The sequence below is a fragment of the Lissotriton vulgaris genome, chromosome 1_2 (assembly GCF_964263255.1).
Source record: "Lissotriton vulgaris chromosome 1_2, aLisVul1.2, whole genome shotgun sequence".
Taxonomy (NCBI): domain Eukaryota; kingdom Metazoa; phylum Chordata; class Amphibia; order Caudata; family Salamandridae; genus Lissotriton; species Lissotriton vulgaris.
The window spans coordinates 197,443,057-197,456,162 of NC_141686.1; the positions used below are offsets into that span (position 1 = coordinate 197,443,057).

General features: G+C 44.3%; 1 protein-coding gene across 1 annotated transcript in view; it reads right to left on the minus strand.

Moving 5' to 3' along the window:
• The window catches only part of LOC147734912 (glycine N-acyltransferase-like), a 148,937-nt gene that overhangs the window by 64,246 nt on the left and 71,585 nt on the right, over nucleotides 1-13,106 (minus strand). The window contains exon 4 of the mRNA XM_086953679.1: nucleotides 6,186-6,312. Coding sequence (XP_086809805.1) covers nucleotides 6,186-6,312 — 127 coding nt within the window. The remainder of the gene's footprint in view (nucleotides 1-6,185; nucleotides 6,313-13,106) is intronic.

Consider the following 13,106-nt stretch of genomic DNA (forward strand, 5'->3'; position numbering starts at 1 on the left):
GATAATAAGTGTTACTAACAAACCAGAGATCCTGTCCAAACGGGCCAGAAAAAGTTTAAGGATAACACATAATAAAATAATTCAGGAAAAAAAACCTCCAAGTAAGGCAGCTAATAATAATCCTAAAACGCCTAAGGAACCTGAAACAAAAGCCTACTTTCCAATTTTTAGATCAATGAAAGATTCTGTACATAATTTAAAGGACAAACATATTAATGAACGTGTTAATAATTTTATGCAGGAATAAACCATGTATAGGGTCCAAAGTTCAGCCCCCAATAAAGTTAGGGGAAGATGTTTCTGATCAGTTTAGAAATGAAATGGCTACCGAACAAGGAGATCAAATCATTGTTAATCAGAAAACTGTAGATCCGATTAATCCCAAATGTAATAGTAGGAATGATCAGGTGTACGATTCATGTGCACAGCCCAGAAAGGAATCAACTGCCCAACAAGGAGATCAAAACACTTTTATTCAGAAAACTGTAAATCCTATTAATTTCCAATGTAGTAGTAGGAACTATCAGGTGGTCCATTCACGTACTCAGGACCAGAAAATAGAAACTAACGAACCAAATCACTTGACAGTTTCCGTTTTGGCTCCTTCTAGTGGGAAGAGGGATTCAGTTGATCCTGGAGATAAAGAGGATACAGAGGCTTTCGACTTGCTGTCTGAAAAGAGGAAATTAGTCTTCTCTTCCCAATATACTATGAGAGGCACTTCTGATATTTTGAACCGCGGAAATATTTTGAAATTATTACATGCAATTTCAGATCTGAAGGATCAGACGAGTTGGAATTTGTAGAGTTTAAGAAAGAAGTTTATTAATTGGGGTACACCTGAAACACAAATGATCAAATTATTACACTGCGACACTTGGGTACAGATCAAAATCAGCGACGGTAGACATACAACCCGTCGCCTAGCAAATAATGTCGGCTTGAAACAAGGTTGTGTTTTGGCTTTTTTTTTTTTGAACCTTTATTTGTAGTACAAGCAGTTACAAGTATGGGCCCACAACCATCCCGGCCGGCCGCTAAACAGAGCGAGAGTACAGCATGCAATATGTAAAGTTAGAGCAGTTCGAAATCCGGGGTCATAAAATACCAGAACATATCTTGTAATCAGATGCACCAACTTGAAATCAGGATTTGAGAGGTTCATTTTCAAATAAGGAACTAAAGAAGGGGTGTTGCACAGTCGTACACAGTCCCACAGTACTGCGCGCGAATCAGGATATCTACAAACAGTACTTGTACGAAGGAAATAGCGGGGGGTAAGATGCACAAAGCAGGAGAAATGCAGGCACAACCCCAGCGTGTAGCGATTCGAACCCCCTACCCTCAACACCAAACATATTGCAGAGAGCATGAACGACGACAACACTAAAAAGAGAAGAAAGACTAAAGGGCCATAGAAACAAATACCAATCAAACACCCATCCCTCAACCCCCCACCCTGCACACCCGCAGAAGGCCATGGCCTACCCCCCCAGCAGCGTGCCTGTCGCCCTAATAGAGACCCGAAATATAGAAAGAGAGAGGAAAGAGGAAAAGAAGATAAGCAGAGGAGGGCCCTCAGTCGTGTCGCCCGGCCCTGCCCTTCACCCCTACACCTCGAAAAATCCCAGAAATTAAGTAATACAGTAATGAAAAATAACAAATCCCGAGCACAACAACGATGAAATATCGGTCGAACATACCCACTGCACCATCTGTCAACAATAAAGCCAATAGACTATGAACCACATCATCCCTGACCCTGTCTGGCAGTGGTACCGCCAGAAGTCCACTCGTCAAGCAATTTAAAGAGCAGTCCTGAGGGTCCGAACAATATGGGTGGGTCCGGTCGGGGCGCAGCCATAGGAGAGTACAACAATCCAAACCCATCTAAATAAAGACAGCAGAGATCAGGCAATATCGACGTTGACCCCGGGAACTTCCCAGAACTCACACATAATAGCACCATCCAGGAGAGGAGAGTCAGACAGTCCGGCAAGCGCCACGACATAGCTAGGACAGTCCAAGAGGGAAAACAGCGTTTTATCCCAGCCGCCAGTTGAACATGTGTCCCAAGGAGACATCCATACGAGCAACCATGTCGGCCCGCGCGGTCACGGGAGCCCGGTCTTTCAGCGGCTCCCGGTGCCTCGGCGGAGCTGGGACTTCCTCCATGGACACTGCTGCAAGTTCATCAGCAGTCCCTTGGAATCGCACCGTGGCCGCTAGAGACGGTGAGACAGCAATGGCGTCCATTCTTTTACCCAGGTCCCAGGCATGACAAATCATGGTCTCGTGCAAAACTGTTAGGGCAGCCAACACGTCCCTGGATGTGAGCTCCTGCATATGTTGCAAGCATCCCGGCCCCATCCGTGCGAAAGCCGTCCGACATGGACGTGGACCGTAGACGAGGGCACCAGTCGCCATCTTGATCAAGTTGGCCCCGTCCCTCTTCACCTCATTCATGACCAGGCCCCACTGCGGGGCGCCACGGGATGCATCCCCGGGGCTTAAAACTTTGAGGCAGGCTCCCGAAAGGAGAGTCACCAAAAGGCTAAAATCCCTGCCGCACCCCGAGAGTCGCCCGCCTATGTCGGGGGCAATCCTTGGTTATGCCCGGGCAAAAGTTTGGGGAGGGGGCAGGAGTCATGCGCCCCCTCCGATCCTGCGCCACCACACTGCCCCTTAAGGGTCACCGCCAAGTGGACCGGGTCTTCACCGCCATCAGCGGCCCTTCATGTCAACGGCACCCACCAGCAGGCCCCTACCCGCTATCAACGGCCGTTGTTGCTGCAGTCCCGGCCGGATGCACTTCCAGGTCAACGCCCCGGTCTCATCACCGCGTGGGCCGCGGAGCAGTCGGGGACAGTTCTCAGGGTCTGCCGCACGCAGGAGCTTCGGGAGCAAACGGTAAGTGCTCGTTTTCCTTCTCCTATTAAAGTATGCCTTCGTGGCTCAGGATAAACGCCAGGATATACGTGTTGGGCGAAAGGGCTCGCAGAGCCGAGCGACTATGCGCCTTTTCGAATGCCTGCTTGGCTCCTCGGCTCCTTGCCTTTTTAATCTTTTTATGTCTGATCTACCAGCCCATTTTAATAATGTTAATGCTCACTCCCCCTCTGTGTTTGGTAACAAGATTAAATAATTGCAATATGCAGATGATACCATTTTAATGCGTCAAACTGTTATAGGGTTAAAACGATTAAAAGATTCATTTAATACTTACGTTACACAAAACGGTTTAACAAAAAACATTAAAAAAACGAAAATAATGACAGTGGGAAAAGGTGAACTGGGAGTAAAAGAATGGAATGTTAATGCTTTGGTCATCATACAAATATTTGGGAATTACATTTGATGAGGGTATGACATTCAGACAGCATTTTAATAACCTTGAAGCTAGGGGCACTTCGCTCACATTTGCCTTTAGAAAACTGAGGGATAAGCTATCATGCCCTAATTATGGTCATCTGCTGAAGGTCATGAGAGCAAAGTTAATCCCATCTTTGGACTATGGTTCTATTATCTTTCTGGGCAAAGATGCAAAACTGCTCGATGACATAGAATTAAGGATATATAAATCAGATTTTAGGATCCCCAGATATATTAGTTGTGCCAATACAAGACTTGAATTTGGTTTAAATAATCAGTTATTGGCTCGACAATCTACATTTTTAAAGGCTTGAGATCTCGAAAGGTGAATACTCGAGGAGTTGGCAAACTTATTTAAACAAGTGCTTATGTAATTTTGAGTCCCCAAAATTAGTAGATGAAGTGATGAGTAAAATGGTTTATAAGAAAGTAATAAACCAAAAGGCTGCATTAATGTCCACTATAACGGATAAAGAGGAACTACTGAAAAAAAAAACACTCATGGTCAATAGCTAACTCTTTTGACAAATTATCACCCCAACCTTATTTGTTATTTCATTTAAAACCTTTGATTAAGAATACATTTATGTTATTAAGATTTGGGAGATATCCAACTAAAGACGGAATTCCAAAATGGGAGAACAAATGGCCATCGAGTATTTGTAGGCTTTGTGGGCTGTCTGATGAAACCTTACAGCACATTGTAACCCTTTTCCCATTCTTGTTAGAAGAGCGGAAGACTGTCTTAAAGCCCATTTTAATGAATTGGGAGTTAGAACATGTAGGAATGCAATTATTGTTTGTCTAAGAGGGGTTAACATTCAAATTATCCATCAATTTGTTAAGTTTATCTTTATTGTTGAAAGGAAATTCTGTAAAGTATACATTTTAAATAAATGAATATCAGTTGTGAAAATCACTTAGAAAAAATGGTAAGGATATAATGATTTTAAATGTTTTTAGGGAGTATGGGGGCTATTTTAAGGTGTTTTATATTTATTTGTATTGAATATTATCCTACAATTGTGGATTGTGTTTTATGTATAGCACAAGTCACTTTAATCATGTTTAAGTTTACCCCCTGCAATAAATTCACTGCATTTTAAATACTGTTGTTGCGTAGCACTTCATGTAGTATTCCTAATTTATGGAGTCTATCTGTAATTTTTGCTGTAAGCACTTTACCTTTGGTATTGAAAGCACAATGCACTTTATCTTTTGCTGCTAATTGTTATTGGGAAAATGTTGAAATCGCTAATAATTTTCCTATTTAAGGAGTCTATTTGTAATTTTCGCTGTTAGCACTTCACCTTTGGTACTGAAAGCACAATGCACTTTGTCCTTTTGCTGCTAATTGTAATGGGCAAAATGTTAAAATCGTTAATATTTGCTGCTAGCATAAGGCACTTTAGTTTTGATGCTGCAAGCACAATGCACTTTTTCTTCTGTTGCTAAAGGTTATAGCCAAATTGCTAAAATCGCCATTGAACATTTTATGATAGGTGGATCTTTCCGTGGTCTTAAAAATTATATTGTTTTTGTATGTGTATTTGTTTAATCTGATTTTGTTATGGATATGTATTGCTTTTTGTTTTTTGTTTGTAATGATTTTAATTAATCAACAAATAACCCTTTACTACTACTACTACAGTACAGAGCACAGCACAGGCAGCAGCACTTACCGCGGAGCTGCCGAGGAGAGAGTACGTCTCAGAGAGTGAGGCCGCTTAAGCCGTCATCAAATAGAGTGCAACAACATCAGACGCAAAATTGGCATTGTAATGGATTTTTCAAAAACAGTCTTTTGGCTAGAGAAGCCATATTAAGTGACTGGAGATTAAGGGCTAAAGCTTTCTGTTCAGAAGTCCAAACAGAATAATAGATGTACTACTTGGAATGCATGCTGATAATGGCTTGTAGAATATTAAAACCTATTCAGATATGGCAGAATCACTGGGTGTCTTGCAGTATGGTTGTCCTGGCTTAACAGTGTTTTGTATCTCATAAAGATTCCAGGCTTACTGGAGAAGCTTCAATCCGTATGAGGTCTAGGCAAGCCATAGTATCCTCTAAGCAACCCAGGTAGCCCAGGTCTATGCACTCAATGGAAACCAAAGACAAGAATATGGTAGATCTTCTGGATGAAAAAAGGAGCTCCTCGCATGCATCCTTTGAGGACAACCAAAACAAGCTTCACTCCTCACAGCTACACCAGTCCAGAATCTCATCTCCAAGGATAAGGGAGAGACTTTCCCTTTTTAGTCCCTAAATGGGTTGAGGCATTTTGTACATTCAGGTCCTACACTGGAGCTTCTACAGAAAACCCCTGCCTGTCCACCCAAAAACGGCACGTCATCTTCACTTAGGACATTCTCCTACTTCTTCTCAAACGAGTAGTGAATATGATCCCCAAATCGTGGTGAAATCCTTATTCTTCATTCTTTCTTGTAAAGAAGAAGACAGGACTGACTGAACGGAAGAAGTTCTGCAAAAAAAATGTCAAATAGTAACACTGCAAGGCGCCTTCATATATCTCCAGAATTACCTGATCATCTTGGAGCTTCAGGATGCATATTTCAAAATCCATATATATCGGAAGCACAGGAAATAGAACACGGTGCACAGGACACATATTTGTGAACATACTTTCTTTTCATTTTGTAATATTTCCATTTATTTGTATCCATTGTACATACACGGAGTACCAAAGAATATTAGGCATTAGTTTTTAAAGGAGCTAATTTAGACATATTTGTGTTCAAAATAGTCAGTGCAGTCCATAAATCTAGTTTCACAAGTTCAACTCCACTTACCTTGTATCAGCAGGCATTGATTCCAGTTGATGACATCGGTGGTCCACAACATTGCCCTAAAGTTCTCTGGATCTTTAGTGAAGACATTGTAGGTGTTTATGTAGATGTTAGTATCATCCATCATTTCCTAAACAAACATTGGGAAACCACATGTGGCACTTAGTGATTGACAACTGCTGTGCTCCTGAGAACCTCAGCTTTCAAATTTTGAGTCTCCAACACCAACGGCGATGGAGCTACCAACACTTTGTGCATCAACCACAAGCAGTTGCCTTTCAAGAAAGGGTGGTCTTTAAGCTTACCATCTTCTAGTTAAAATTACAACAACAACAAAATAGAGATTTGGAAAAGTGGAAGAAACATATGCTAGAAACCGACCCTTTGATGCAGAAATTTAGAAATGAGTATGACATAGAGGACCATAAATGTTTTCTTGGCCGCTGACAATTGTGAATTATGATGCACTGCATTGAAAAGACATGTGGATGCATGATCCCTTCTTGCACTTGCAGCAGTTAGATGGGATGGTTACAAATAGGCCATTTTACACATGAAACATGTTGCTTTTCATGATTACAACATTTGACTGGGCAGAACTTGTGTCCTTTCACTGGCACTTTTTGCTTTATGGAAAAGCTTGTGTTCAATATAAGAGAAATGTGTTGCGTATGGTTCACTGCCAATGATGAATGCTATAAGCCTGATCTTGCTTTTTTGGTAAATCACAATAAAGGCAGTAGGTTTGTCAGATTTATTGTAAAAAGCATGTTAAAATCTAGGGGCATTTAAGAGTGGATAGTTGAGGGGCTGCTTGAGGAATGCAGCCCAAGATGATGTATAGTTTCAAGCTCCTGTGATTTAGCTGAAGATCCACCCAAAACCTCAGGATGGCACACTGAAAATTATCATCAGTGACAATGCCTGGCCAGCACAACAGCTATGGACATACAAATGCCGCAAGGGAGCTGCCAACCCTGCTCTATTATGCAATAAAACCTGCTGCTGGTGGAGAGGCATACTCGTGGCATGAGTGGAGCTGCAGGCTTTAGCTGAGCTGAACTGCACTGACTGGAGGGCAGTCTATTGGGGAATATAGAGAGGATCTTGCACTGCACTGCACATGTGGAAGAGATCCCGGAAGCTGGTTCCTGGGCAATTTCTATGCTGATGACTTATGGCTGGCATAGGAGGTGCTGGTGAAGGAGAGGTCACTCCAGAGGTGGCTGTGCATCGTGCCCGGGCCTGGCGAAACATTGCACTCTGAAAATGGCCAGTGAGTGCTTGGCCCTCATAAATGGTAGAGCAAAGGCATGGTAATGCTTGGACCAAAGAAAGTGCACTGCAGACTAGGAAGGTGGGATACTAAACTCAACATCTGATCCTTGGTCGGCAGCCCAGGTGGTGGCTACTCTGGGAGGATGCTGTACACTTGGCTGGGTAGATTCATAAAAACCCGGCAGCCTTGCCCACCTCACCGTACATCCCATAAATTAGATGCAGCATAGGATACACGTACCAGTTCCTAATTGCTAATTCATGGCCAAGATCGCTGTCACAGCCAACTGTGATGAAATATTGCTGAGACAGTGCTCTGTCCAGTGAGAAAAGGGACTTGACCCACTACTAGATACCCCATGAATGCACAAGGCTGCAGGTTAAGCAGTCCCTCAACTGTATCACAGAAAAAGCAGCCTTGTTCAGTTCATATTAACTTACTGATATAGAACATTTGTGGATTAAACAACACTTGCAAAGACAGGAAAGTTCTGGCATACCTAAACTGCCACAATATACATATAGGTCTGGTTCCACAAACACATTTAAGCCCATTGAGGTTCCGTGACAATTGTAAGTGGTGTTTTCGACTCGCACGAATATGGTCGAGTCTGGTATCTATGAACCGCAAATGACGAGTTTAGTAAGTGTGCGCAGTTTCGCTGTGCTAACTTAAACCGTTCATTTGTTACGTGGGTTTTTCATCTGTACCCACGGGTTCCATCTTAGATACGGCATCCATTTTTGTCTCTTGCCCTCAAGTAGCCAGCGAACGGACACTGTCCGCTTCGCGACCCTGGGACTCCCAAGATATTTGCGGAAGACACATGTTCTTTGAAAGTGTCTTTATGACGAGGGGGTTGCTGCTGTAAGGCAGATGACGCCGCTCGAGGCTCATCTTGCCGCACGGACTTATTGTCTCAGCCGTGCATCTCATTAGGCACGTCCCTTTGATGCCTGTATCTCGTGCTTCTCGATACCTCCCCTTTTTACACCCTTTCCGATCTCCCTACTGTCTCCGTCTTCCTCTGCACCTGTCTTCGTTCCTATTTCGATCTACTTTACTGCTGATTGGAATTTGCTAATGGTGGGAAGATGGGTTTTTACAGTTGGGAACCGCCAAATGTTTCCGCACTTATGTTCCGGACCTTGTGTGTTTCAAAGTGACCAAAGCGACCCCTCTGAGAGCGACTTGTGGGAACCAGGTTGTAAACTATTGTGTATCATGTTATCCTATGGGTAAAAACTGTATAAAAGGAGCGATCCACAAATACAATTTGAAGCAGTCTCCCCGAACTACACTCGATGTACTTCCTGTGACTTCTGTGTTCCCTGCAGTAAATAAACCTTGACTCTTTGACGCCGAAGGAAGTGTCCCGTGTCTCTGTGAACTTGTACGCCGGAGCAGGTTACCCACGAAGGTTTCAGGTGTTGTGCCCTGGCACCGCTGGGTCCAAAAGAACCCAGTCCTTCAGTTGGCGCCCAACGTGGGGCTGCATCAGTGGTACCGGTCCAAGCCCGACGATCGTGAGGAACTTCGTGTGAAATCTCCGAGGGAAGGTGCACCCCGCTTCATCGATCCTGTTGTCGAAATAAGTGGCCCGAAGACTTTTCCCGCGAAGATTCCCGCCTCCTAACGGCTGCGACGGACTGCTGCCCTGACTGTAGACCTGTTTTGGCGCCTGGCGTAGACCTTGGTATAGCGAGACGATTGACGGGCCTTCCTGAGGACGCCATTGATCTTTGAGTTAAGTATTTGTGGGTCGCTCCCAGAGTTCTTGGTTGTAGACACTTTAGCGAGTGTCTTTGTTGTAAACACTTTAGCGAGTGTTTTTGTTGTAGACACTTTAGCGGGTGTCTTTGTTGTACACGCTGTGTGAGTGTTTTTTTTTTGGTGACACTTTGCTAGCGTACTTTGTTGTTGTTGTATTTGTTTGACGACTGCAGCCGCCAAAGACCGAGGGTTTAGTTCTTTGCTGGGACTTGGTAAATCCCGAAATCCCGTAACCCTTGAAGTTTGTGAAACTCGGCTAGTGTGCAAGATGCCTGGTCGTAGTACTTTGTTCAGTTGCTTTAGACCTTGTGGTGCGGATTCCCTGCTGGAGGACTCATGTCCGATACCTCCGGTTGGAACTCCTACTTATGATTTATATAGCAAACATGGGCTAGGCCCGATTGCTTTTAACGATTATTGGATAAAATATACAAAGAAAGACGGCGATCTTCGTTGGCCACCTCACGGTAGCTTCGAAGCGTCGATCTTAGATAATTTGGAAATAAAGTTGTTCGAACGCAAATCTAGGCCGGCCATGTTTGATGCCTTTCGGTTCTGGCGCAAAGAAGCCCGACAGAAAGAGATCAGACAAAATAAACGTAGTCAGCGAGATACTGTTGCTACTATAGTGAAGAAAGCTGAGCAGTTTCAGCGTGATAAGGAGGATAAGGATAAGGAAGTGTTTGAGAGATTACAGCGTATGTCCATAGACAAATGCTATCCTGTTTTGCCTACGGAGTCGGATAAGAAGGAAGAGGCAGTTGAGGATTCTTTAATGTCCTATCTTATGAAGTCGCCACCTCCGTACGTACAGGGTACCGCAGCTCCTGTGGTCCCTGCCGTACCTGTTCTTCCACCTGTTATTCCTCCACCAGTTCCTCAACCTGCACCCGCTCTTCTGCCTGTTCCTGCTCCTTTGCCTATTTCTATTCCTACTGCTCCTCCGCTTCCACATACTCCTGTTCCCGCTACTGCTCCTGTGTTGTTAACCCCTGTTGCTGCTAATATCTCTACTCCTTCTCTTGTTAGTCCTGTGTCTTATTCTTCTCCCTCTACTCGTAATCGTAATTCTCCCATTGCGACAAACTTCTTCCAGTCGCTCGGGCCTGTTTTTGGGTCTGCTGGTTCTGATGGTCCTCAGAGACGTAGCCAGCTTCCTGGTAATAGAGAACGTGTTGCGCTATACAATATGGCGATGGGTTGGATGATAAACCCTGTTAGAAATCCACCTCGTGTTGTCCTCGAAACGTTTGATCAATTCAACATACCAACTCAGAGATATGTGTTTGATGAAATGTGCAAGTTCTTACATGATCAGATAGTGGTTAATGCGCCTGACGAGGTGCTGTCCGCCCTGTCGCAACTTCGGCTTCAGTTCGCAACTGGACTGATAGTCGACACTAATGTTCGACGTGCTGTTGAGCACTTACTATCTCTTCGTCCCGCTCCTATTCCTCATGCATTGTTCGTTGAGGACATTGAAAAACAAACCGAGTCTGGCCAATATCCTATGCGTGAAGTTCCGCCAGTTTGGATACCACTTGATAATACTGGTGCCCAGCCAGTTCCGGCACATTTCCAGAGAGTGTGGATACACCTCCCATGGAAACGATCGGAAGTGCTTCAGGTGAAACAAACTTTGCCCGATCCTCGCAAAAATCCTGCTGGGTATTACAAGGAATTATCGCAGCTCGTAGACGCTACGATAATGAATCTTGCCGATATCGACATGTTGTTCGGTAATATCGTACCACAACCGGTATGGGCGAAGATTCGTCACCAAGATCACGCAAATGAATTAGGTGGTGATTGGAATGCCATTACAGCGGCAGACGCTGGACAAGTGGCTGCTAATAAACCCGATCAGTTGATTGCTGAACTTCCTCAGCGAATCATTACATTAATGAAAACGCTTATGCCAGCTATGAAGGTAAATTGGGATAAGTTGTCAGCCTGTAAGCAAAAGAAAGATGAGAGTGTCTCGGACTTCTTTACGAGGTTCGAGGAAGCATTCGTTGATCATAGTGGACAGGATATGGGTACTGAGGGTGGACAGAGGTTGTTTGTGGATAAGTTTGTGTCAAACTTATTGCCCGACTTGAGCAATAAATTAAGGAATTCAGAAAGTGCGTGGGCCGTTTCTACCTCAGCTCAGATATTGGCTACGGCACAATATTACGAAAATAGAGAAAAAGAGGAAAATGACCGTGCCGATAAAAAAACGAAAGAGCTAAAAACTAAAGTGTTGTTACAACAAGCATATCCGCCGCGTTCTAATCAGAATGCGCCTCAGCAGAATAGATTGCAGTCGCAATCGAATCGATCGCAGCCGCGTAATGATTCTTCTTTCCAAAGATCTTCATTAGGGTACAACCAATGTGCTTATTGTAGACAGGAGGGACACATTAAATTCAATTGTCCTGCTTTAAATGACCGTAGTGGTGGTAATTCGTCTAGAGGAGGCCGTGGTTGTGCACAGCACGCATCACGTGGTAGAGGTCGTGGTGCTCAGAATGATCGCTCTGACCATTCATCAAATTCTAATAACTGTTTCGATCAACGTGGATCATCGCAAGGACGATCTGCGCAGTACAATGTAGACGATTATTACGTCGATCAGGGAACTGACGATAGTAATTACTAGGACAGCCAAAGACAAGGAGAGGGAGTGGTATCAGTTCCGGTTGATCAGAGAGGGCCTTACGTCGCAGTTGCTACATCGGGCGTCGTTGAGCCTTTTCTGTTGGACACTGGTGCAGCGAAAAGTTCTATCATGCATTCGAAACTCCCTGGCGCACCTTTGTCTGGCTTAACAAATGTTTCCGTTGGATTCTCTGGCGCCCCCGTTAGCAATCCAGTTTCGCGCCCTTTGCCCCTTAAAATTGGGCCTCGTGAGCTCGAAGCTCCATTGATTTTGTCTACTGGTTGTGGCGAAAATCTTTTGGGTCTGGATTTGCTTAAGCGCTTGTATGCAACTTTGTATTGTTCTCCTGCGGGTGTAAAGCTTACGTTAGGAGAGAGAGTAGTCTCTCCCATGTACTTGTCTCTCGATAAGCTTCCACCGGAATTGGATTCTCTTCCTGCGTCTTTGTGGGCGACGGGTCCAAATGATGTGGGCCTACTTGATATCTCCCCTTATGTTGTTCAGTTGAAATCTAATGTGCGATTGCCACGTATTCCCCAATACCGTATCTCCCTTGATGGTGAACGAGCTTTGTTAGCGATCATCTATGATTTGATCGAGAAAGATGTCATTGAAGAAACTCGGGGAAACGTGTGCAATAGTCCTGTACTGCCCATTCTTAAACGTACTGATCCTACCAAACCGCCTGTTTATCGTTTTGTTATCGATTTACGGGAGGTAAATAAAATTGTGGTTCCTCAATTCCCTGTTGTGCCTGACATCACGGCGCTGCTGACTCTGATTCCAGCTACTGCTTCATGGTTTTCGGTGATTGATTTGAAAAATGCATTTTTCAGCATCCCGATTGCCGAAGAGAGTAGGGACCTTTTCGGTTTCTCTCTTGGTGGACGTAGCTTCCGGTTCAAACGCGCTCCTCAGGGCTACTGTGAAAGTCCATCGATTTACAGTCAAGCTTTGAAGGGTCAACTAGATGCGTTTAGGTTGCCGGTTGGTGCGGCTTTAATCCAATACGTCGACGACTTATTGGTGGCTGCTGATACTCAGGACATCTGCAAAATCGCTACAGTGTCGTTGCTGCAACATCTCTGTGAGTTGAATCACAAGGTGTCACCTTCTAAACTCCAATATTGTTGTCAAGAAGTAACCTACCTAGGTCACTTATTGTCAAAGGAGGGAAGGAGATTGACCCCAGAGAGAATTGCAGCGATTGCACGCATGGCTGTGCCAC